The 26,432-nt window shown below is 38.2% G+C and overlaps 1 protein-coding gene across 2 annotated transcripts in view; it reads right to left on the bottom strand.

Moving 5' to 3' along the window:
- Positions 1 to 26,432, bottom strand: part of FLT1 (fms related receptor tyrosine kinase 1) — a 171,755-nt gene that overhangs the window by 87,717 nt on the left and 57,606 nt on the right. For both annotated transcript variants that reach the window (XM_046665096.1, XM_046665098.1), the window contains exon 11: positions 6,039 to 6,153. In XM_046665096.1, the coding sequence (XP_046521052.1) occupies positions 6,039 to 6,153 (115 nt within the window). The remainder of the gene's footprint in view (positions 1 to 6,038; positions 6,154 to 26,432) is intronic.

The following is a 26,432-nucleotide window of genomic DNA, read 5'->3' as shown; positions in this document are numbered from 1 at the left end:
CCTTATGGGCCTCAGCAGGATCCTATTTAGATTCTTGGAGTTATTGTTGTGCAATAAATAAGTGAAAAACCCATTTCTGTTTGGCTTGAGAATGTCTGAAATTATGGACAGCAATTACCTAAATCTGGAAGTTGTGTTTGGGTTTCTATTACAATTATTTTGATTTCACTGAACTCAAAGCAACTGAGAACAAAAACTGGGTTTCATGGCAAGGGAAAGTCAATTCAGATGTACACATTTGCCATATTTAAGACCTGTGCAGGTAATCTGGGAATGGCCGTAGCCATTTTACACAACTCCAACAGTCAAATCGCTCAGAATTTTCATATAATCAGAGAATAAAATTGAGGTACCTATGAGAGAAATGAATCCAGGTCACATGATGAACCATGGAGATACGAATGCATTTGAGCCTCTCCTATTTTGCCTGAATGACCCCTTCCAAAGCTGACACCTTACTCATAGTCAAGCCTGCCCCAGAACTCACTTCTCCAAAGCTTCAATTAAAATTGAACTAGAAAATGACATTGATGGGAGTTTACATTGTTCCTTTGTTTCTCGGCACATTTATGTAGCCCTTGCTCCGTGCCAGTGTGCAAGGCCTTATCTCATTTAATCCTCCCTATAGCCCTATGAAGTGGGTGTATTACCCTGTTCTACAGAAGAGGCAACTGAGGTTACAGAGGTTAAATGACTCCCTCAAAGACACACAGTATCACAGACAGACTTGGACAGAACTTGTGCCCAGGTTTGTCTCACTCCAGTGCCTCTGCTCTTAATCTCTACAGGCAACTGCTTCTTTCTTAAAACTCTTTAAATTTATTGACACAGATCTATTGGTAGAGTTCTGTCTACTCTTTGAATTGGGGTTTTTCCTTGAGATTATCTCCTTTAATCAGCAGAGGTCACATAAGCCAAATGCTACTATGAACAGAAATACTAGTTTCTTTTTTAGTGTTTTCCAAAGCTGCAAGCTTCTTTTCACCTGATACAGTGTTATATGGTTTGAAAATATGATTGATGAATGAAAAAGTTGTGATTAAAGAAAAAATTTTAAAAATAAGATGAAACATATCCTATGATCAACGTTATTAAAAATTATCTGAGTTCTAGAGTGCTTCTCTTTTTCCAGAGAATATATTTTTAAATTATAAATTAAAACATATTTCCATGACAAACAAAAGATATTTGACAACTGAAGTATAAACTTCAATTCAGGAAAAAAGGAGCTCAAGTGTGAGTTGTAGGTGAGTATAGTTTGGACAGAAGACAACTTCTCACAGGACAGTAAGTCTCAACGTGGGAGTCTTCTAAGTTAAAGGGACAAATCCATTCCGGAGTGCTCATAACCAGATACTACTATTTCAAAGGGGAAAAAAATGAAAATAGCATAACAGTTGGAACACCAAATATCAACTTAATACTTTAATAGGGAGAGTATCAATAATTTGAGTTGTAACGTGTTTGAAATTATAATCATTTGTTTTATAAGGTACCCCAAAAGAAATTCTCAAGGATATCTGCTTATACTAGTTATATAATTAGTTTTCATTTGCCACAATTTTTTTTTAACCTCTGAACTCACATTTTGGGGGTGCCTCTGCTTGCCCTGCCAGGACCTCAGGATTTAGATACTAGAAATAGACCCTTAAAGCCCAGTCTCTGGATTCTTTTGTATGACCCAGGAACACTGATGAAAACTGTCATCAGATACAGTAAGTTTGGAAGTTATTCATGCTCCTTCCTTCCTTCCCTTTCACTAAGTATTTGTAATTCAGTACTACAATGTGGTTTGAACCTCATGGAATAGAATAGATGGGATGATGTGTAATTCAGCCTAATTTCCAGCACTAGTTTTTAAAAAATCTATATATAGAACAGTCATTTTAATCTTGGGATATTTCTAATATAGTTTCCTTTTAAGTGTTTCAGAGAGAAATAAAAGTAGATATGTAAAGGTCATAGAAGAATATAAAATTAGGCTTGGGTGGCACATTTGAGCCAAGTGATGGGAAAATAGATTGTGAGAGAAAAAATTGGGAAGTGTGTGGGCAATGAAACACATTCTGTAATTTTGTGATATTAATGTTTCTTTCATGGATTTGCCTCATACAATATACACATTTCTCAATGTAACCTCAAAACAATTTCAAGGGAAATGTTCCTACAACATTAAAATTGCCACAATTCTCCAGCCTTGCAGAATTAATGTTGTAATACGTATTTCCTGTGTGTTTTTTCCAACACAGGGTTCCTTCTACTTCCTATTCCGTATCTACAAACCTAATAGTCTGGCAACCCCATTTAAACAATACTAAGACACCACATTTGCTATTAGCAACTCCAGTTGATGACTCACTTTTCACAAATCTAGGCCAAAACTTGCAATAAGGAAACTGAATTTTATATTCCTCTGCACCCTTCCTTGAGTTAAACAAAAAACAAACCAAAACAAACAGAAAAAAAAAGCAAGTCTCTGAAATCCAGCAAGTGCTCCAGCAGGCCCTCCATTCTGCTGATCCGTGGAGTAGTATTGTTGGGCATGCTAACTGAATGACTGCAGGTCAAGGATCATTATTATCTAAGTTGGGACTTTACTTTTTAAAAACGTACAGAAAATAAAAGCAGTTTTAATTGTAAAGGAAAGACCAGTGTAAATAATTCTGAAATAGCAAAACTTCTATTTGTCATCATCATATGAAAGATAATTTTTTTCACATATATAAAAAGATACATCAATAGAAGCTAAAAGTAAAAGTAGTAAATTCTTCTAAATTTAGAACATGTAATTAATTCATGTCAATTATTAACATAAAATTAATAATAAGTCTAATGTGTTACATTACAGCTGCTAATCGAATATGCTATATATATGTCAACTTTGTTTAGGAAAAGTAGTAAAAATTTTTTAATGCAAACAAATTGTTTAACAAATAGTCTTCATTGTATATGATCACAATCAATTTGGGGAATTGCATTAGGTTATATATGACAATCATCTTTATAACAACAGGCAAACCAAGTAGGACAAATATTATTATCTCCATTTTTAGGAGGCAAGAAATCAAGTTCAGAGAGGTAGACTGATTTGCATATGGTTATGCCCCATAGAAAGTGGCGGAGCTTCACCCCCTCGCTCCTGACCGCAGGTTGGACGGCACAACTGCCAACTGTGTCTGGAGATCTATACTTAAAAGCTCTGCAGAACTACAGAACTGCAAGACAATAAATTTTCAAGGCCACATGGAAAAAATCAGGCAAGTTCCTTTATCTCACCCAGGTTTCGTCACTGCACTCCCACTGTTTTCACAGGGCTTCTAATGTGGAGTCAGGTTGCTACTTCCTGGTTCAGGCGCATCAGCAACCTCACCTAGCTTTTCCATTTTCCTTTTGTTTTTTCTATTGTATATTTTTGTGGCTAGAATACTAAAATAAGACTGGAGGATACCACTGAAATTAGGCTCATAAATTCTTGTTTTAATATCTAGCAGTTATCAGTGTATCCACTTGCTATGGTCAGGAAAAGGCAAAGGTGAATTGACACAATCAATGGCATCTTGAGATTTTCTAGTACTTTGTGACAACTAGCTTGCTTTCTACTCTGAGGCAATTTCCTTTTTAAAAAATAGAGTGTGACCCAAATTACACTTTCAAGGTTATAGAATTTCCTCTTTTCTAAGTATTTCGTTTAAACTGCTTTCTCATCGAGAGCTACACATCATGGAATGTTTTAACTACTGTTCATTTGTATTAGAGAAACAGACTTATAAACCACCCACAGCTAGTGCTGTGGTTAGAACACTTCTCCTCAGTCCGTGACAAGTGCTTGTTGATGTTACCATGCGAGCCATTGCCATTGTAACTAATTTCTGCCTTGGGTTAGTTGGCAGGTCACTGGGTTTTGGAATAGGAAGACTTTGGTTTCAGTTTCTCATTTGCCACTTTTAAGCTGTGTGGTTTTGAGCTAATCATCTTATTACCCCAGTTTTTCTTATCTTTAAAATAGAGATAACCACTCTGGCCTGACAAAGAATGATGTTGACATTAGCGTATGTCAAAAAGTTTTATATAATGAATTCAGACATTATTTGTTGCTATTATTTTTTTTATTGAGGTAACATTGGTTTATAACATTATATAAATTTCAGATGTACATCATTATATTTCAGCTTGTGTATAGACTACATCATGTTCACCACCAAAAGTCTAGTTGCCATCTGTCACCGTAAAAATGTGCCCCTCCCTTTACCCCTTTTACCCTTCCCCCACCCCTACATAGGGAGTGATGCCATCTACTTTGTCACCTTCAAATGGAAAGAGTACAGCTGAATAAATAGATAACACAAACATAACCACACTCAAGCAGATGGCATCCATATAAACAGACTACTCCAAATCAAGATATGCATGTATAAATAGACATTTCAGCAAGGGGTTATTTGATTTTTTTTTCCTTTTTAAAGCATCACTACTTCTGTGCCTGATAATACCAGATTTTTAAAGTGTATTTTTCACTAATTCGACAGAAAAAAAAGCCACCAGGTCTGAGATCCACTGGGATTTACCTGGATCACAAGATGCCAGCTATTGCTGAGGTTCAGTGGCGGTTAGGGGAATAGAGAATGAATGGTGCAAGAATGGCAGAAAAGATGCCTGCCAGACCTTGATTAGGGCAGGGAATGTTCCTTTTGGTTAAAAGACTCTCTCTCTCTCTCTCTCTTTTTTAATTCAGATATAATTGACATATAAGATTATATTAGGTTCATGTGTACAACATAATGGTTAAATATTTGTATATATTGCAAAATCATCACCATACATAGTTAAAAAAATGTTTTTTCTTGTGAAAATGTTTTTTCTTGTGTGATCTTAAGATCTCTTCTCTTAGCAACTTTCAAATATTCAGTACAGTATTGCTAACTATAGTCACGATGCTGTGCATTACATCCCCATGACTTATTTATTTTCTAACTGAAAGCTTGTACCTTTTGACTGCCTTCACCCATCCCCTATCTTCCCACCTCTGGCAACCACCAGTCTGTTCTCTGTTGTCTATGAGCTTGGTTTTTATTTGTTTGTTTGTTTTGGATTCCACATGTAAGTGAGATCATATGATATTTGTCTTTCTCTGACTTATTTCACTTAGCATAATGCCCTCAAGGTCCATCAATGTTGCCACAAATGGCAGGTTTCATTCTTTTTTATGGCTGAATAATATTCCATTGTGTGTATATGTACCACATTCTTTATCCATTCATCCATCATTCTACTTGTAACTTTTTGAGGAACTTCCATACTGTTTTCCATAGTGGCACACCAATTTGCATTCCCACTGACAGCGGACAACAGTTCCCTTTTCTCCACATCCTTGCCAAGACACAAGTCTTATCTTTTTGATAATATTCATTCTAACAGGAGTGAGGTGATATCTCATTCTGGTTTTGATTTGTCTTTCTTAGGTCAGGGAATCTTGATATACTGTGTGTGTCTGTATACCCCAACTTAGGCTTTGCTCTTGCAAAGACAGAGGGACAGAGGGAAAAACAAGATCTTTTGTGAAATGGAAATATTCAGTTTTAAGCTGAAGTCTTATACTAGCTTTTGCTTATTGACATCCCACTCTATGTATGTCAATGATTCTCAGTCCTAGTTACATGCTAGAATCTCCCAGGGACCTTTTATGAACCCTGGGCTCTGCCCTAGAGATTCAAATGTGATAATAATTGGTAGAGTGTTCTAACGTGCCGCTAGGGTTGAGAACCACTGATGTGGACCAGTTTGATGTTCAAGAGGCAGCTCCACCTCTTCCTTTAGGACCAAGTACTCATTACTTTGGAACTGGTAGTCAGTTGGAGAATATAGCAGTTTGAGTACTCTCAGTACATCTCTCCATGAAGACGTATCTCAGATATTGTCTTTCTTTTCTCTAAATTTCTGTTTGAGCATTTGAATTACTTCTGGTTCTAATAAACCCAGAATGAGAGCTGAGTGTGTGTTTTTAGAATAAATATCCCAGTGCTTATTTTTATAAACAATACCTTATTCTTTCCTTCTATTATTGCTGTGCGCTGAGTGATGCTCTCAATTCTGTTTCCTATGTTGCTGTCAGGATCCAGGATAAAGGACTCTTCATTTTTGGAGCAAAAGTCATACCTATTTTAAAAAAAAGTAAGTCATCACTATGTTGCTTTGCAGCATGGTACAGCCCATGGTGACAGGTGAAATCAAAGTCATTGGATAAGACCTCAGATAACAAAGTCACACATTTTCTTCTTTTCCTTAGATTTTTTTTCCCAACATCCATACTCAAAACTTAAAAATAGCAAATATATTTTGCTTGATCTGAAAAAAACACACCAGTGTATCTCCATATGTTCTTCCTGTTCTAAATGTTAAATATTAAATAAAAATGCATAAATAAGAAAATTTGATACCTAGATTTTAATTAGTTCCTAGTGGAGGAAACATGCAAACACAGAAAAAAATATAAAGTTATGTTAATGAATAGAAACCTCAAGGAAATACTAGCATTTCACATCTATAAAAGGCTGACTTTTGATCAGAATGTTCCATTATACAGCTAATTTTTTCCAGGGTTAATTAAGTGTGTATGGAAACACACATCATGGAGCAGTTACTAAATTCAGTGTATTTCTTTTCAAGTTTTGGGGTATTGTGGCAAGCTCTTTAACTTCTCAAGCCTCAAGTGTTTAATTATAAAATAAGGGTGTTGAAGTTGTTTATCTTTTAAGATCTTTTTTGTTTCTAAAAGTCCACGAAGTCTCTCTTATTATTTTTAACTAGCTAGTAGAATAGCATTTTAAAGAGAGTTTTTGACCTACATTTGGAAGTTAGCATGTTCTCTATAAGTAGGCTTCTGTTTTCATATGGTTTGGTACTCAAATCATTGGTGTAAATATTTATTGATCATTTATTATGTTTTATGTTTCCTAGATTCTATATGAATAAAAAACCCAAACAACAAAAAGGACACTTGAGACCACTGTGACCTGGGCAGTGCAGTGGTATCTAACTGACCTGGCTGCCAGCTGGCTTCCCGCTCCAACAGCTTACAAAGCTGCCGCCAGGCCAGCCCCTGAATGTTGTATTTTTAATGGAATCCTTTTTGCTCCAAAAGCTTCAACTGCAGTGAAGAAAGCCAGGCTTCCTTGTCTGACATCAAGGCTATCCACAGTCCATTCCCTTCCTGCTTTTCCAACCTTACCCCTACAGAAACCTTTTGTCCTAGTCACACCGTGCTTTGGTTTGGTTGGTTTAAAGAGCACTGAAACAGGGGCCAGCCGACCTGAGTCCTAGTCTCACCCTGACTTCACCTAGCTGTATGAGAAGTTTTCTTTTCTGAAAAACCAGAATAAAATATACCTGCCTTATTAATCTCACAGCATTGTACAAGCATTAAATGACTTAAAGTTTTACTTGGAGAAGTTATGTAAATTAAAGACGCCAGAGAAAAGTAAGGAATTCTTCTGAGCGTATCACAGAGTGTATGCCATGTGCACCCTGATCCCTTCACCTTCACTCACACAGTCACCACTGACTAGACACCCCCTCACCACCCTGTGACCTGATCTTCTCTAAGTGGCTTATCTGATCACTGTGAACCTCACAGCTCTGATGGTCTGAACCACTCCATAAGCCTATAGCAAGTGCACCTTAATTTGTACTGTAATTTATATTTTCACGCCCTGCCCCAATAGGTAGTGACCTGCCCAGAGCTGAGCACTATACCACATGTATTACAATGCAGGTGATTTGCTTTCTACTATTTGTGACAAAATGAATACTGATTCCTTTAAAGCAGCCTTTTGAGATTTAAATATGGCTATATTTGGTACACAATGCAAATATACAAAGAGATATTTTAGGTACCTCAAAAAGATATCTGTGGGCTCCAAGGTTCGCATTTCTCTGCCAGCCTGGGAAGGTGAGGAGAGATGGATGCCCATGGGAGCCGGGCTTGAGTGCCTGCAGCCACCCTTGGCCGTCTCTTCTGCTTCGTGATTACCTTAAGTGCTGATGATGTTTATTTCTATATCCCCCTTGTAGATGCAGCTTTCCTCCTACCTCCCAGCCCGAAGAGTGAGTCCTTAAGTGCAGGAAAGTGGTTATTTTTATGATTGCTTGCTCTGGGAGCATTTCATGGAATCATTTTGTATTCTTACCTTCCGGACTAGAATTTGTGGTGAGCAGAAAACTTGCTGGGCTCTAATTTGTACATGTCTTGGTCAAATTCTGGAGATTTTCAACCTGGGAGGAACTTTAAAGCCCAGTTTCCACAAAGAATGAGAGGTTGATCTTAACTTAAGTAGCCAAGGGCAGCAGTGACTTATGTGAGATGAAAATGAGAGGATAAAAGAAGTGAGGAAAAAGGTAAGGTGGAAAGGATTGTGATGATCAGAAGAAAGTTCTGTGATCATTCCTCTCTGGTCCTTGAGCTGAGAAAGGTCTCTAGACGTAAACTATAACGTCGGCTGGGTCAGGCTCCCCTCCGGGGGTGCACTGCCCCATAACGTCCTCCCCCGGAGCACTCACCACCTTCTGAGTTTCCATGTAAATCTTCTGAGGCCTCACTGGGCTGGCAGCTACAGGGGGACAGGGCCCATCGACTTATTCATTCTGTCCTCACGGTTAAGCAAGGGCCTATTATGTAATTGGCACTCCTTAAACATTTGTAAACATACACACAAGCATGAGGTACTGACATGTTGTTTCTAGTAAGAGTTTTCATTTGTTTTAAGTATCATTTTTAAACACACTGATAAGCAGAGACATAGTGTGATAAATCCCCATGTACTCATTACCCAGATTTAACAACTGTCAAGATTTTGCTACATTTATTTCATCCATCCCTTATTTCTTCTTATTTTTTCCTTTTGTGATGTTTTTTAAAGCAAATCTCGGACATCATGTCATTTTACCCCTACGTATTTCAGTGTGTCTCTCTTAAAAAATACACACATTTTCTAATATAACAGCAACGCCATTATTACACCTAAGAGAATTAGTATAATTCCATGGTGGTGTTAGTACCTGGTCCATATATCAGATTAAAGTGTTGGTGTTTATAGTTAGATTATAAAATTTAAAATAAAAAAGAACTAATAAGGACTGATCATTCCTTAGGAATTTCTGCTATTTCTCCTAGCTATTCCTGTAATCATCAGGTAAAATAAGTGAACATTTTAACTCTTATTGATTAGTAGAGGAAATCGAACCAAAGAAAAATCACTTTCTCCTTTATGTAAAATATTTTATTGATGAAGTGTGAAAATCATATAAAAGTCACTTTGCCCTATTTTTCATTATTAGTATTCTCCATTTTCTAGACTATAACATCTATACCTTGAACTACTATTTGACCATACATCTTCCATACACACTCAGAAATATATGACTATATATAATATATATATATACCTCACATGTATGTGGGGATTTATTCCATATGTTTACACCATGTACACGTGTACACCTATATTAGACATGTGCACGTATACTTGGTATTGTGACATCAAACAGCTGAAGTTCTCTTGTATCTGGAAGAGAAACCTTTAATTTCATTCTTTTTTTCCCCAGAGAAGTGAAAAAGATAAGGGAGGTCTTAGACAAAGATCTTAATTTCATATGCTTGGTCTTCAGGAAGTGCAAAGAAATACGTTAGAGTAAAACAAGTCTAGGCATTTCCCAAGGGAAATGCAGTCTGCCATCCGAGTTCACACGGGGCTGGCAACCTCTAACCCCCACCCCCATAACTCTAAGGGCGCTTACTGATGGCACAAGCCCTAGTATGGAAACTATAGGCTAGACTTACTGCAAGGCCCTCCAAATGAAAACGACAGATACTGTGGCTCTTTTCTAATTTGGGGACTGTTATTTTTCCTTCTTTGTAATTGGAACCGTAAAAATAGAATGTCATTTAGGAGCCTGACTATATAACAGCACTTGAAAAGAGATTTAGGGGGAGGGGAATTTGCCTAAGCCTTAAGAATACATCAAGCTCTTAAGGAAGTAGATTGTGCCATGTTTGAAGATGCAGAGATAATCACTGTGCTGGGAACCGTCTTGAGGGGGGAGGAAGCTGAACAACAAGAGGAAAGCAGCGTTCACTCCTGATTTCGCACAGGAAGTCCACAGCACCTCCTGCCAAAGGCAGATAAGAAAGCTCCCATGCACTATTCTGGACAAGGCCACTGTTATCAGCTTCAGCTCCATGCTGTCCTCTCTATGCTCCAAGCCTCTGTCCCTTTCCTAATGAGCTTTAGGACTCCTACCTCTATTTGCATACAACATGCCAAGTACAATAGCATGGAGGTATTTATAACCATTGAGAGGAAAAAAAAATTTCCGGGGTAAGAGTGTACTCCATGTCATTGCTGTCTATTGCCCTGGAGTTGAAACAAATTAGTTTTGGACTAGAGATTGATATAAATAAATTAAAAGAAATCAGGCAGTTATGCCTCCAACACATGGAGCTGAGACCCTACATGTGACACATCAGTCTGTTTAATTCCAAGTAGGAACCATCTGTGAGACTCTCCCATCTGGTCTAAGTTACCAGGTTTCTTCTCTCACCTAATGGGAGAACACCACCCTCCATAGATGGAGATGCCATTACTGACCTACATGCTTTGGGTAGATTTTCCTGTAGTGGTGATGGATTTGCCCTGTTCCCTTCACACTCATAAATATTTAGCTCCTCTGTGACCAAAGACAGATGAAGGCAGTCTGGGACACAGAAAAAGGCAAAGCCAACACTGGAGTCAAACCTATCATCTTGACAATATTGACTGCTGGTCCCAACAGGCAAACTAACTAGACAAAGGCTATAATAATTATAATACACACTATGCAATATTGTATTCTGCTATAATAAAGATTCTATCTTCTATGCACTAGGCACTGCGCTAAGTGATTCATTTACACTATCTCATTAATCTGTACAACATCCTACAAAGTAGGTACTATTATCCCCCATTTAATGGATAATGAAATTGGGGATTAGATGGGTTAAGTAAATTACCCAAGGCTGAACAGCTAGTGAGTAGCAGAGGCAGAATTTGTACTCAGTTCTGGCTCATTCCAGAATCTATGCATTCAACCCTCATACCATACGTAACATAATATCTATGTACTACCATCATAAAACACAAAATTATTATGCTTAGTAAGAAAAGGCTTCTCAAGTATTCACTACACAAATACCATCACTGTGTTGGGGATTTAATGTCTTTTTTAGCCCTTTTTACATAACAGCTTCTCTCCAGAATTTGGCAAACAACTCTCATCGTACATAACCAAAGTGTATTGAGTGCTCAGTGTGTGCCTGGTCTGCAATTACGGTTTATATTAGAACTCACTTTATCATCCACAGTTTCTGAACCCAGTTCCCATTCACCTTGGCAAATTCAGCACAGGAAATACAATGCACGGTGTGCAGCCAAAGGCACCCTTTTGTGTTCACCTTTGCTTTTTCTTAAGTGCTGGCTTTGAACAACTCTGATTTTCTGACTTTCTTCATTCCTCCTGCCTTTCCGCTCCCCCTATCTAAAATGCAAACTGGCCATTTCCTTTCCTTAGAGGATGGATTTTTGCATCTGGTGGAATTAGTAGGGAGAATCCAGCTGGGTGAGCTTTAGGCACTGATGGTTAGTATGTTTTCTTTGAAATGGCTTTTTCGTGTGAGAAAACAGTAGGCTCTGAAGAACTGGGTGAGATGGTTCAACCCTTCATTTAGCCTTTCTAGAAACTGCCCATCTGTTTGGTGCCTATTATGGTACCCAAGACTCCTGTAGTAATCTAGCATAAAATTTTCATTTCATAAATTATTTCCAGCAAGTTTAATAACCACCCCAATTCTAGAAAGTCTACTCTACAGCCTGAGTCTTAAGATGAATCATTTTTAGGACACCCTGTCACCTTAAAATAAATGATATTAAGCTGATCTTTCTTTCAAAAGCTCTGTTCTACTAAATTCTGACTCTTGGCTGACTGAAGGGAAAGGAGTTGTTACTGAGTTGCTGCTAAGGTGCCAGGCCGGGCCAGGAGTCATACACTTTTAAGCTCAACTAACTCTCACAGTCACCCAATGAAACAAGTGTTCTGATTCCCCTTTTCAATAAGGAAACTGAGACCCAGGAAAATCAAATGCCTTGCTCAGATCACAGAAAGTAGCAGACCTGGGATTAGAATCCAGATATTCCAAAATGTTTCTACCACACCAAAGCTCAATCCATCACATGGGATGAATTCTGTTCCCAAGGAACCTCCCCAAACTTCTACCACTATGCTTCACAGGGTACACCTGGCTCAGAGACACATTAAGAGAGGAAAACTCTGGGAGTCCTTGGAATAAAACTGCTACAAAGTCAGACACCAAGAGAAATGAAACATTAGCTTTTAAGAGAGAGAAGAAGCACGTGTTCCTTTGGTAAAGAGGAAGAGGCAGAGGAATACTGTATAATTATTATTATTATTATTATTATTTTGGTGAGGAAGATTGGCCCTGAGCTAACATCTGTGCCAATCTTCCTCTATTTTGTGTGTGGGATGCCATCACAGCCCTGGCTTGACAAGCAGTGTTTAGGTCCCTGCCTGGGATCTGAACCCATGAACCCCAAGCTGCCAAAGCAGAGCGTGTGAACTTAACCACTATGCCACTGGGCCAGCCCCTTATAATTACTTTTTTGACATAAATTCTGGTTAGTTTTGGTCATAAAAATGTTTTGATGTTAAAATTATGGGAACCATGGGCTTTCTACTGGCTGATAAATTTTATCATTTTTAAAAATATTGCCACAAAATAAAAATCCAACTTTTATCACAATCCTTTTCTTTCCCTGCTAACTTACTTTGGTCTGTGTGATTCCTGGACCTGTTCTGGGATGAAGCTGGCCTGTTTTATTACAAACTTCAACACCTTTATAGCAGGCCGCCAATTTTAAAGAGGGCCTCTGGGGCAGGGGGGCTGCGCAGTGACGAGCTGAGTACCCCAACACCCAGTGGCTGTCTATTTGAGCCTGAGCCATTGCCTAGGAATGTATGCATATATTAATTTATAATTAAAGCACATTTGATTGGGATAGATACTCTAGAAAGTTCTACCACATTGCAAGACAGAGAATAATCTCCCTCTCACTCCTTTTTCTTTTTTGGATGATGAAATTTGAAGACTTCTTGTGTGGACTCTGCTTATCTGTTTAATGGGATTTGACTGCACGTGCTAACTGTGATTAGAATCTGTTTGTAAAGAATATGGAATCATTTCAAGTTAGGAAACAAAGAGGTAGAGCAGTAATAAAGAAGAAGTCAAGGCTGTAAAATGTCTTTTAAAAAAATAGAAAAGAAAACAAAGACCACCTGGAACCTTGCCAGAGGGCATGACCAGGGCTGGTTCCCCACTGTGGTGCGCCATCCTGTAGATGGGCCTGATGTAAACTTTCTTCTGCTACTGTGGGTGTTGTGTCAAAACATTAGTGATAGCGTGTCTGAACCATCAGATTAATAGAATCTGCAAACACTATCTTTTCCCCTCCTCTCACATTTTCTTAAAACAAATGAGAGAGGATGCAAGCAGAGTTGGAAGGAATGTTTAGACAGAATGGTTCCTGCTCCTTTTGCTCCAGGAAAAGGGCCTCGGCCTTTGGGGTGGTCACAGGGTCAGGCTGAAGGGATGCTGGAGGAGTGAGTTTCTTGCGCAGTAAGAGACCTTGTGACGCCTTGGAGGCCATACTGAAAATTACTTCTTGTCTGAATGGAGAGGGAGGAGTGGAGAAGAGTTTTCAGAGATTGAAGGCTTTGGGTCAGCTCCGTGGACAATGGTGGAGGTGATCCAGCGTCCTGGCCACCTCTGTTTAGATAAGAGCTTTTCCGTGAGCGTCTTGGCCTGCACTGCTTCCTGCTCTTGAGGGCCCGGTGGTCCATTCACACTCAGAACAAGGCCTGCCTTCCCAGCCTCTGCTTTCCTTCCTCCTCTCTTTCCTGCTTGCTTCCACTAGGAGCTCCAATACTCCCCCTACCCTTGACTCGGACTCTCTCGCTCTTTTACGGAATCTGAGCCAAGACCAGGGAATCCTTATAACCCCACACCAGGGTGACTGGGAGGCTAAAAGGGTGGATACTTACTTGGTTACACCCAGGTATGGGCCTCAAAGAGAAGACCTCTTTTGTACACTCATTTTTCTTCTTAATGAAAGACTGGTCAGCTGAGGAAAGGTGATTTGGTAACTAAGAAATCTTTAGGGAAATGTTAAGAGTGGCTGCAAATAATATCCTTTACTCTAATATATTCAAAGAATCTTAAGGTATTAACTCCAAATCACTCAATGAAGAATATTTCAAGCTATTGTTACATTTTGTTCTCATGAAAAGGAAGCAAGCAGATTACATATTATATAGTGGTCAATATTGAAACACCCAGAAAGCTTTCGGGGGTGGGGTAGGGAATCTCAGTTTAGCATAAGGAATGTAGATTCTAGAGGTAGTCAGACCTGAGTTCAAATCATGATTTTATAACTTTCTAGTTATATAACCCTGGGTAGCAAAAGCCCAATTATGAGAATGATAGTCATAGAAAATTGCTCAGAAGACTTGCAGTCTTTTCAATCCCTTGAATAGTTATGAAATTGTTGGGTCATATTAGCCCACAAAATCACTTTTAATAAATTCTGGTTTGGTATTGTGCCACTGGTCAACAGTGAGGGAATATTATAATTACCAGTCTTGTGACACTCACTTTATAGAACGGGGATGAGGAGTTTGTCTACTACATCTCAGAACATGAGAGAAGAAATCACTTTTCTCAGATCTCAGTTTGTTTTTATCATATGGGCCCTTGATCTTGCAAATATCTATTTCATTTCTCTTTCTCTCTCTTGACAACTAGCAAGTAAAGCACATGAGCCATACCTCCACACTAGTCTTACCTCACTTTCTCCTTTCATCCAGATTTGCTCAATTATTTATTGTGCTTTTTGTGAACCACCTTGAATTCTTTGGGAATGGATGTGTTCTTAAAATTGCCAGCTCAAAAGGAGTTATCCCATATTGCAGTATCTTACTAGTTTTATTATAGGGGTTGAAAAACAAACAGAAGGAAAATAATTTAAAGAAGATCCTTTTGCATCAGCAAACGTTACGGTGATAATAAATGAGTTAATTTGTGTAGCATGCTTAGCACAGTGCGTGGCACACAGTAGATAGATCATTAATGTTATTGTCATTTTATTATCTGACTAGATTGAGAGCTACTTAAGAGCAGAGACTATGTCTTATTCATCATTATAACCTCAGTGCCTGGCCCAAGCACCTGGTAACAGTAGAAGAGCACATGTGTGTCTTGCTTAGTTGACTGCCTGGTGAGAAGAATGAATCCTGATAATGGCCTGACTAGATGTGGACTCAACCTCATGTCAGGTGTCAACCCTGCCATCTATCACTTACCTCAAACGTGCTGAAAAAAGGGGCACTTCTGACCCTCAAATGACCTCACACATACCCCCTCAACTAAGCACTATGTCACCACCATCTGTGCCTATCTGTTCACCATGAGGAGTATTGATGAAGACAGAGGATCTGCCTGGGACCTGGATAAACTCATCACCGCATTATCGGTATCTGACAGAATGACAGTCATGGACAATTTCAGCTTAGGCAATGATGCTGACAGGTGAAGGAGCATCTTCTGGTCTAATAGAAAATAGAAAACTAACCAGCAATGGTCTTCTTCTTTCTTCAAGTGTAGGCAGAAATATTGGCCATAATTACTAGCCTCATTTTATTCAAATAAAAAATAATTTGTTCACATATATTCCATTTAAGAAGTAAAATCATGTCCTCTGAAAGAAGTACCACATTTAGTTCCTTCTGTTATTAAGGAATATATACGTTTATTGAAGAGACAAGTCAAATACATGGAAAAATATCAGAATACAATTGAGCACAAACCAGTAAAATGTCAAGAGCCCATATGCTACTATAGGCTGGACAAGATTTAGGTCAATGAGCATTCGAATAGCTGAGGTAGAATTCACAACTCGAGTAGATCCAGGATAACTCCTCTAATTTCCCAAATAATCTGAAAATTCTACCAATTCCAGTCCCATCTTAATTTCTTTGGAGTAAATCACCATAGTCAGAAAACCTGTCCAAAGATGTAACTATGTTTCCTGGGAGAAGATTTTCCTAAGAGCATGGATTATTTTGTCAGATCATCATTAGCTTCCACAGGATATCAGTATGTATATGATACCACTTCAGAAGGAAGTTGCTTTGCCGTGGGCAGTCCCAGAGCAACCTAAAAATACTGAAAAATACTTTCAGCAACAAACTTAGCACTTGCAAGGCACTAGCCACTGGGCTAAGTACTTCATGTATATTATCTCATTTAATTCCCCCAAACAACCTTGTGATGTTGGTGCTGTTATCTTTATGGTACAGATCAGGGAACTCAGATCCTGAGAGGTGGTTTCTTTTGCCCAGAATCACACAGCTGGTAGATGGTAATAGGTGGCAGAGCCAGGATTCAGGCTCCAGAGCCCATGTCCTTAAACTCTAAACTGTATTGCCTTTTTGAATCCTAACCCCTTTTCAAATTGGCTCAAGAACCCAACCCTGATGGCCTAGTGGTTAAAATTCAGGATGCCCCAACTCAGCAGCCCAGGTTCAGTTCTCAGGCACGGAACCATACCACTCGTCTGTCAGTAGCCATGTTGTGGCAGCGACTCACATAGAAGAACTAGAAGGGCTTACAACTAGAATATACAACTATGTACTGGGGCTTTGGGGGGGAGAAAAAAAAAGAGGTGGAGATTGGCAACAGATGTTAGCTCAGGGCAAATCTTAAAAAAAAATCAGTAACAGGAAAACTATCGTTTAAAAAAAATTGGCCCTTGGTGTCATAACCCAGGCTTCTCAAGACATATTTGCTTTATGGATCATGAGCTTTTGAAATGACTCCTTTTAATGTCTAAGTAGTTCTTAAAGAACCAATCCTAGTAGTGACAAGTGAAGTGCCTGGTTGGTGATGTGCTAGAAGGCCACTCATTTAGAATCTCCGACATGTCAACCAGAACTGGTTTCCTTGCAAGGTACTTGAACTCTCTGTGCCTCATCTAGAAAATGGTAATAATCATAGTATCTACCTCATAGAAGTTCTATAATAATTAAATGAGATAATACATATAAAGCACATATGAGGCAATTAACATCCTATTGATAAGTTCTTAATAAATTTCATCTATAAAGAAAATAAAAATAGAAATGCTAAGCCATACAGTCTTCTAACCATAATCTTCTATTTGGCTCTAAGTAGTCTCTAAATACCCAGTTTTGTTTTTCTTACCTTACTTATCCAAAGACTTTTTCACACTCACAAGAGAGGATTTCTCGATAAGGTAGTAATCAGTTATCATATCACATAATTTTCAATAATGAGGACAAGGCATGTGGAACATTACAGGCCTAATAAAATGGGATAATATGTACCCATATAACTTTTTAAAAAGCCTGAGTAGAAATCCAAGTTCTTGGATTCTAAGGCCTTGATCTTCAGACACAGAAGGCAGAGTTTCATGGATACAATGCACATAACACATGCTGAAGACATGCCACAGGAAGAAGACCACCAACAATGAGTTTGTGAAAGTCTGTCCATCTATAACAGTGACAGCATGTGCCTGTGGTCAATAGATAGCAGAATACCTAGGCATTAGCCAGGGAAGGTGAGCTGAAGCAGAATGACTGACTGGCTCAACTATTTAGCCCCCATTCAAGAAATTCCATGTCAGGTCCAAAACTATCTTTCCAAATTTTGGTTTTCTTTTTTTTTTTCAACCCAAATCCAATAAGCCAGCCAAATTACTCTTCGAGCATGTTCTCTCCAACTCCTTAATCCATTCCTATCCCCATGTCACTCTATTACCTCTGTGTCCCTCTCCCTTTCCATTTAGCAGTGCAATACCTACCATCATCTACGGGACTCAGATCTTACTTCCTCCATGATGCTTCCCCTAAACTGCAGTACTCATCCAGCATCCATTGAAACCATGTTGGTTCATTTATTCAACCAGATTATGAGCACCTCCCATGGAGACTCAATATAATGTTATGGTGGAAATAAGAATAAACAGGAAACCAGAGACTTGGGCCTACTCCTGGGCTTGCCATTAACTAGCTGTGAGGTAAAGGATAATTATTTATCTTTGAGCCTCAGTTTCTCATCTGTAAAACAAGCTCTTTTTTATCTCTCAAGTTTCTAAATTCTAAGTGAATTAATCATTCAAAGTGACTAAATCAAGGCATGCTGAGGCTAAAATTTGCAGGCTGCATGTCCCCATTTCATCTGCTCATCAACTGTAAGCACTTATGCTTTCTCCTTTATTTTCTTTTGACCTCTCCTTCATCTACTTTGATTAATCTCGTGTGTCTCTTGCCTAAACATCTACGGGCTCTGTGAGGCCCACTGAGGACTGAGTGCTTACTGAATGCTGATCCAGAAAATTAATCCCAAACAATAAATGAGAGAATGAGACTTCCTGCAAGAGAATCAAATACCCCTGCATGATGAGAAAGTCACAGAGAGGGACCGTACTCTTAGGGGAAAGTGCCAATTAGCTGTTTGACTTGACATCCTCCTGAGCTTGGTCTTATTTAGACCTGCTCATCCCATTGGGGTTTATACCACCTCAAAGGGTCTACTCCCACCTGCAGGTTTGGGCCCGAACCATGTGCAGGTCATCACTTGTTTCTAAAGAAATTGTGAAATTTGAGTCAAATTCTCCCGATTGTGCTAACCTCCTCCTTTCCTCTCCCAATCTCAGTTCAATTCTAACTCAAGAACTCTAACTCAACAGGTGGACTTTGTGGGATCACTGGTGACAAGAATAAACCCAATAGGGTAGGCCAAACCTATCCCCTCAAGGATTTATGCTCCTTCCTCTGGGAACCCACAGGGATCCACTTTGAGGAGTCTTGTGGACACCAATGAAAAGTAACCTTCTGAAATGCCAACCTCTTTTATTCCATGATCCAAAAACACCTGAGAAATAACTTTCTGAGCTTCAGTTTCCTTATGGGGAAATTATGTGCATTATGTAGAACTGTTGTCCAGATTAGGCATAATGTACGTAAAGGGATGGACACAACTTTGGCACTGGAAAGGGCTCATTGATTAAATCTATTACAGCTGTTATCATTAAGTAGACAATTGCATTCAAAGTGATAAAACCTCCTATGAGGCTTCTAGAGAAAGTAGGAAGAAACAAGGTCTAGTGACTTGGAGCTCACTATAAGGCACTACCTGGGCCATAGTGTAAATCCATCACACCCTTTCCATCTTCTCAATTCCCAAGTTCTACTTTTTCACCTAAAAGAGCAGTGAAGTTATATTAAAACCACAGACTAGAGTCCATATTTCAAGAAACAGTCTACCAAGTCAATGGAGATATAACTGAAATGGAGATTTCCAAGAATAGGTGCATGTTTGAGTGATTTGTCGTATTTACGTATAACCTAAGGATCTTGCGTCAGGACATTAATTTCTAGATTCAGTAATGAAAATGCTCATTTAATTTTTAAAAATCTGTGACTATGGCCAAATAAAATTTGGGAGGTTCTGCCAGTCTTCTTAAGGAATCTTCCCAAATCGTGTGTCACTACCTTCTTCTGTTATTCCTATTCCTGGGAAGCTACACTGAATTTTGCTCAAAAGATCCCTATAAAAACCATCCAGCATAGACTTCCTATGACTCAGCCTTTTGGTTTAATTTAAACACGTAATGAAATGTTTGATAGCAATTACAGGAGACAGTTAATTCATTAGAAACGATTATTCATCAGACTTACTTTATGAAGAGTGGGAAAAAGAGGAAAATCTCATAAGGCATAGAAAAGTGGCAAAGAGGCATTTGGCAAATGAACTTGTGCTCTGTTCTCAGGACTTGGTATGAAATATTAATAAGGGCTGTTGTCTGAACATTCACACTGGGCAGCATGCACTTCCTCATCCAGTAATTGTATAACAGAGAGCAAGTTTCTCATTAGTAAGTGCACATTCGCTTTTGGCTTGTGATGAAAGTATGCTATGTAAGATGACCAGATTTATTCGGTTATTTGTTGAAGCTCAAAGTCCTGCTAAAGTGGTCTTTGGTGAAGTGGTCTTCTTTAAAGTCTCCATTTTTATTCAAGGTTTTGGGTGGCAAATTAAAATTCTCTGTAGCATGCCTGGTTTGAGTCTGCATATCTGTACACACACTGCACAGAATATATGTCAAGAGACACATGGATACAAATTGTATGTATACTTAAGAGGAGTGTGGTAAACATTAAAACATGTAGTATGTGATAATATTTCCAAAAGATGAGGTCTTAAATTACAGCTTCCCTCTGACTTCTGACCTACATTTAGCCCCCAGGAAACGTTGACTTTTTTAATGTTTAAATTGTTCAAACTTTCATTTTGTAGATAGAAAATAGAATATGGGACATAAAACTGTTTCAGCATAAAAATAATAGACATTCATGCTGGCAGTCAATTAAATTTGGGTCCTTGAGTACATTTCTAATTAACTACCATTAACAATTGTTTTGTTTTTGTCTTGTTAATTTTACATACCCCACTGATGCACAAAACTATGTTTCTCCCAAATGATCTATGCCTAACACATCCCTAATGATTCAGGCCTTCCTTTCTTTGCCAATTTGCTGACGTAAACAATAGAGAGATGCAATTAGGCAAGCTCTTCTCAGACTTCATAGATGCCTCTGCTTTCCCTTATTTTGTAGGCCACCCCCCCACCCCCACCCCTCCGCCAACACACACACGCACACAAACCCAGCAAACCACACTTAGTCCTGGAGTGCTCAGCTTTCTCTAGACTCCCCACAGTCCTCTGCTGCTGGGGCAGATGCAGAGTGTTGCAGAAATGGAACATCAAATTGTGTGGCAGGGAATATTATTTTCTATTAAACTTCTAAAGCGTGTAATTATTTGAGGCTCCAGATCTGCCTTACTTTAGAGTTTGGAAGCAGTTCTTTAAGATTCCATGTATGTCTACTCGGTCTTTCTTAGAAAACCTATCATTTTAGCTAAAAAGTAATAAAGAATATGCTACCCCCTCCACCTTACATGAGTTGAGAATCCAGCTACATTTTTCACATTCTGAAGGGGCTCACTGGCAAAGGACTAAACAAAGCAAGCATGCTTTCAGGGCTAACGGGGCAAAGAATGATAATTCATTTGTATAGGCTGAAGTAAGACTGGCAAAGGTAGTCCAGGTTGGCACTGAAGAAAATATGGTTTGACATGAATGGTGGAGGAGCTGCTGCATTTTTTCTTAATGAGTAATTTATTAATGTTATAATTACTGAGTCAGTTCTGTACCACAGAATACATAACTACATGTAAGACTTTTCTTAGAACCAGTCTACTTTTCTATAGTTGATTTTTTCTGTTAATTTGGCACTGATCCTCAGAGTTAATCCTCAGGTCAAATTGCTTTATAATTTATAAGAAGCCATGTGCAACAATGAGGAAATTATTTAAAGCTTTTTTGAAAGAAGAAACCATAATTTTAAGAGATTTTCTCATTTCACTCAATAGCTGTGTGTTATAGGAAAGGGGAAGCACGGCTCTTACCATTTCCAGGAGGGGAAATTGAAGCACAGATTACATAACTGGCCAAGGTCACAGAGAAGGCAGGGACTGTGCCAAGAATAGAACCCATTTCCTTGATTCCCAGGTATCTATCCGTGAGATTGTGGAATAGACCTTCTACTGATACATATATAGATAGAATAAGTAATAACCAACTATGTTCAATCTTATAGAATTAAAACATAAATGCTAAAGACAAATGGTGTGCCTTTATGTTTTGCACATGGTTGGTGCCCAATAAACATTTATGTGATAAGAAGATGGTTGACAGTATAATTAGATTGAATATTGATGATACACAAAATGCATTTGTAAGATGTGAGCAATGTTAACGTAATGTAAGTAGACGTTTCTCTCTACGTCTTTGTCTTGGTCTTCACAGATAACCAATGAAGAAAATGAGAGTTTCACAAAGAACCCAATATACCTAACTTCTTTTCCATTAAAGGACAATAACATAGTATGTGTTGCAACTTTATCTATTATAATCAAGCAGCGTTATTTATTACCTTGAAATTATAATTTGTGATAGTTAGATGGGGAGAGAGAATTAAAGCAGCCTATGATTTAAAAAATGTATGCTCTAAAAACAAAACTACAGTAATCAAAGGCTGCAGGCCTTAAACCTCCCTATAGGAAAGACCCAAACACAATCAACCTTGTAAAAACAGGTCTTAGTTTTAAAAAGAAGAAAAGACAACCTCAGAAACAACCAGGTAGACTCTGGACGCTAATGGGAAAGGTGATCTGAGTTAATGGAGACTCTCAAGAAGGATGACCCAGAACAAGCCCACTCACTACCCTCCTGTTTGTGGGGAGTAGATGACCTGTTCAGGCATAAAATTCTCCAGGCAGTTACCTGAGGGGCTCTTTGATATTCAAGTATGCATGAGTAAAAGCAGTCTTCCAACATCTTAGAGTCTTCCTGAGAAAATGTGACTGGTGATCTGAAGTACAAACAGATTATGCCAGCACTGTCCTTTCCCCATTCCCTCCTGGGCTCCTCAAATCCATCCTTTCCACTCCCCAAAGAGGGGCCTCTTCCCTCCAGTCCAATAGTGTTACTTGTTCCTTTAGAGACCAGCTGCCTTAAAGTGGGCAGCCTTATGCAGACAATATTTCCTATGAGACTGTGCCAGCACTGTGGCAAAGCCCATCAAGGACTAGGAGATCAAGACTACCTTGCGACCTGGGCTGTTAGGAGACCACTTAGTTCTTCAAAATCCAGAGGGGAGGTGAAGTTCTAGAAGTCTAATGTGGACTCACCAAGCAAGAGTCAGCCTTCCTAGGTCCCAATCTGCCCCACCCCAGCCTTAGCAAACCCACAGATCAGAATCACTTCCTCCTATGATGGGAAACAAATGAATGGGACAGGCTACACAAACTGGGAGACTTGCTTTATTCCCCCATTACACACTTTTGTTTATTCTTACTTCTATTTTTGCCTAACTCGTCTATATTTCCTTTATTTTATTCTTCTGAAAAGTCATAAATTATCTTTTCCTGAGTTCTACAGCCCAGACCTACTAAATTCCTATTTCTAAAGCACAGCAAAATCACATTTTACTTTCCACAATTTGTGTTCATTTCTCAGAAATGTTAGGTAAAAATTCTCACTGTTGTGAAACTAGCTCTATAGTAGGCAGAAAATTCTTTTCAAGTTCCTTAAAAGTTTTGGAGCCTTATTTAGAGAAGTTTACCCCAATGCAAGCAATAATTACAACCTTACATTTCTATGGCACTCTGTATCTTTCCCAAATACCTTACTTCATTTGATCCTCATATTCTCTCTATGAAGTGTGTATAATGATCCTTATTTTATACGAACAGAAACTGTAAACTGCACACATGTGGAAGGTACTATAAGCTTAACAGCCTTATGCATGCTCCCCTAGGTGTATGCCCACGCTAACGTGGAGCAGTTTAGGAGTATCTATTTAGAAGTCTCTGCCAGTTGCTGAGGATGAGAAAAATCCAAAATTCTACCTCATTCAGTGCTAATAATTTATTTTAATGTTATTAAGAATTCAAAAGAAATATTCTAGCTCTCCTACCACTCTACCAACCAAATATGCAGAAAAGTAAAAGGGGTAAAGATTCTGCTATATTTCTTCTCAGCTCATTAGGTATATGAGGTTAAAAGTAACCACGCTTTTTCCCCGTCTCTGTTCTTCCTTATGTTTTAGAAGAACAAATTCTAGGTGAATCAAAAACCACAATGTTATTCAGTTAAAACGTAGCTCAGCAGTTTACCACAATTTTTTTTTAAAAGGAGGAAATTTTTGTTAAATTCATTTGTCGCTCTTAATATCCATAAAGATAAAGTAGTTTAGCAGCAGTTTTGATTGTTTTAAAACATATTTATATATTTACTGGACTCCAGAAAGCCATACAATTAGAGTTTTCTGAACCTCTTTAATTTAGGTACATTAACCAGCTGGCCAAATCAAACCAATTAATAATTCTGAGCTACTTAAACACATTCTAACCTCAGAACTAAACTAATACTTTGGTTGTATCCATATATAGATATGTCCTTTAACTAGAGCCTAAATTTCAAATAGCAAGAATTATTCAGGAATAATGTCTATATATTAATCACCTAATCTGTTTTGACAATCATGCACAGATAGCACTATGCAAATATATTACTATGTAACTCAAAATAAGATTTTAAAAATTCTTACAATAGAACATCCTTTATTCAAATGTCACTAACTAAAATTCCTGTCTACCACTGAATCCAAGTGATAATCTAAGTACATAGAACATTTACATAAAGACATATTTGAAAAATTTATTAAAGAGGGCTTCATTTATCTGTCAGTTTTAACTATTATCTCTCCGACAGGGTGAAATAGAGTTATTCCATTTGTTTCCTAGTGCACAAATGTCCCATATATCTTTCTGAAATACTTCCATGTTAAATGTTCTGATAAACCACCAAGCACCAAATCTGGGCCCGACAGAGGTAAGCTACTCAATCAGTCTGCTGACTAAAAAAATGAGAACTTCTTATGGATATGCACAGTTTAAGCAGATAATTTCAAGCAACAACATATATTTTTTAATGAAGCATTCATTAAAAAAGAAAAGAAATCTTTCATTTCTGATCTGTCTTGTGATTGGTGAAAAAAAAAAGAAAATGAACACCTTTAGCAAAGAATAAGTCAGATGGTTAGTAAGCATTTATTGAAGATTTAAGGCAGTGCTCTGAGTCTTGAGAGAATTCCAAGAGTGGATAAGACATCTTAACAGGCCTTGGAAGGTTACTTCATAACATGACAGAAGGACTCTATATACCACAAAGAACTCGGAAAAAGAAGGCTAATGTTTACAAAGTTTCACTTCAGCTGACTTCATTCCCCTAATAATATTTGGTTAGCATTATTCAAATATAACTTTATATTATGTTCTATCACTCATAATTGTTATTTTCTAAGATAGTTACTAGCTCTGATCCTAGATGGAATTGAAATTTTAGATTTGCTATTGTCAAAACAAAAATTAAAAATATCTATCAAAGGCCATGTTACTCTGTAAAAATTCAACTCTACACTTTTATCCAAATCTAATAGCTTAAGTTATTTAGTTATTTTTAATATATTTACATGTTAGGGTAGCACAAATATCAAGGCTTTAAAGGGATGGGTCCATTAATATGGATGCCTACCCCCAAAATAGCTAAATAATATAAAATCTCAGTAGATCTCACTTTCTTTTGGGTTAAATATCCACAATAGTAAAGAAGGTATTCAAGATTTGTAAGTTTTCCATTTTTCTATTCTTAGAAAATGACACTTAGGTGAGAAATTAGATATCTTTGGAAACAGCTACTTCTCAGGAATTCCATAACTCCCCAGTAACTTGCACTATCAGAATAATATGCTTTAAACAAAGGTTAAAACACAAGATGAAGAAGAGTTGAAATTGCAGGAAGAATCTAAAAAACCAAATAGCCACTTCTGTTTATGCTAGAATTATGTCTTGGTTACTTTTTATCAAGCTAATTTGTTTTGGTTTTTGTTTTTTTAAATAGCAATTCTCCCAAACTCTCTGCAAGTGGAGTTAAAACCAATACAGAAAATATTTGGCGTAATGATAATTCTTGGGCAGTCTCAATATCTTATTGTGACACCTATCAATTCTATTCCTGTTCTTCAAATTAGCTCCCATGAACTATCATTAGTATCATTCCTCTAGACTAAACAAAAATGGGAAAAAGGCAAACAGGGCCCAGTCATCAACAGGATGCAAGGAAACACTGCACAGTTAACAGAGGGTAGGGACGTATTCATTCAGCAGATACACAGTGAGCATCTACTGTATGCCAACCACTGTGTCAGGCTCTCAATCAGCTCACAGCCTAGAGAAAAGAAAAATGTGTGCACACCTAGTGATGTAACAATGGTGTAAACAAAGTGCTGTTCGTACTGAGGAGGGAGAAAGGAGTCTGAATGAGGCAGTGGGGAGGGTCTGCAGAGAAGGTGACCTAAGAGCTGAGCCTTGGAGGATAAAGAAGGACTTCTTAGGAGGCAGAAAATGGGTGGAAGTACATTTCAGACAGATGGAAAAGCAGGAGCAAAGCCTATGAAAGGTAGTGATCGTCAGTGTTGGGAAGACCTCATATCATATCTAGCGTGTATAAAGTGAGAGATGGGAAGACCAGTGTAACTGATGGAGTGGTGTAGCCACAGTCTGGGGATCCTCAATTGGAAAACGAGTGACGAGTTCCAACCTGAGGTCCAAATAATGGCTCACA

The sequence above is a fragment of the Equus quagga genome, chromosome 6, assembly GCF_021613505.1.
Source record: "Equus quagga isolate Etosha38 chromosome 6, UCLA_HA_Equagga_1.0, whole genome shotgun sequence".
Lineage (NCBI taxonomy): Eukaryota > Metazoa > Chordata > Mammalia > Perissodactyla > Equidae > Equus > Equus quagga.
The sequence above is the reverse complement of the archived record's forward strand: the minus strand, read 5'-3'. Positions and strand labels throughout refer to the sequence as shown.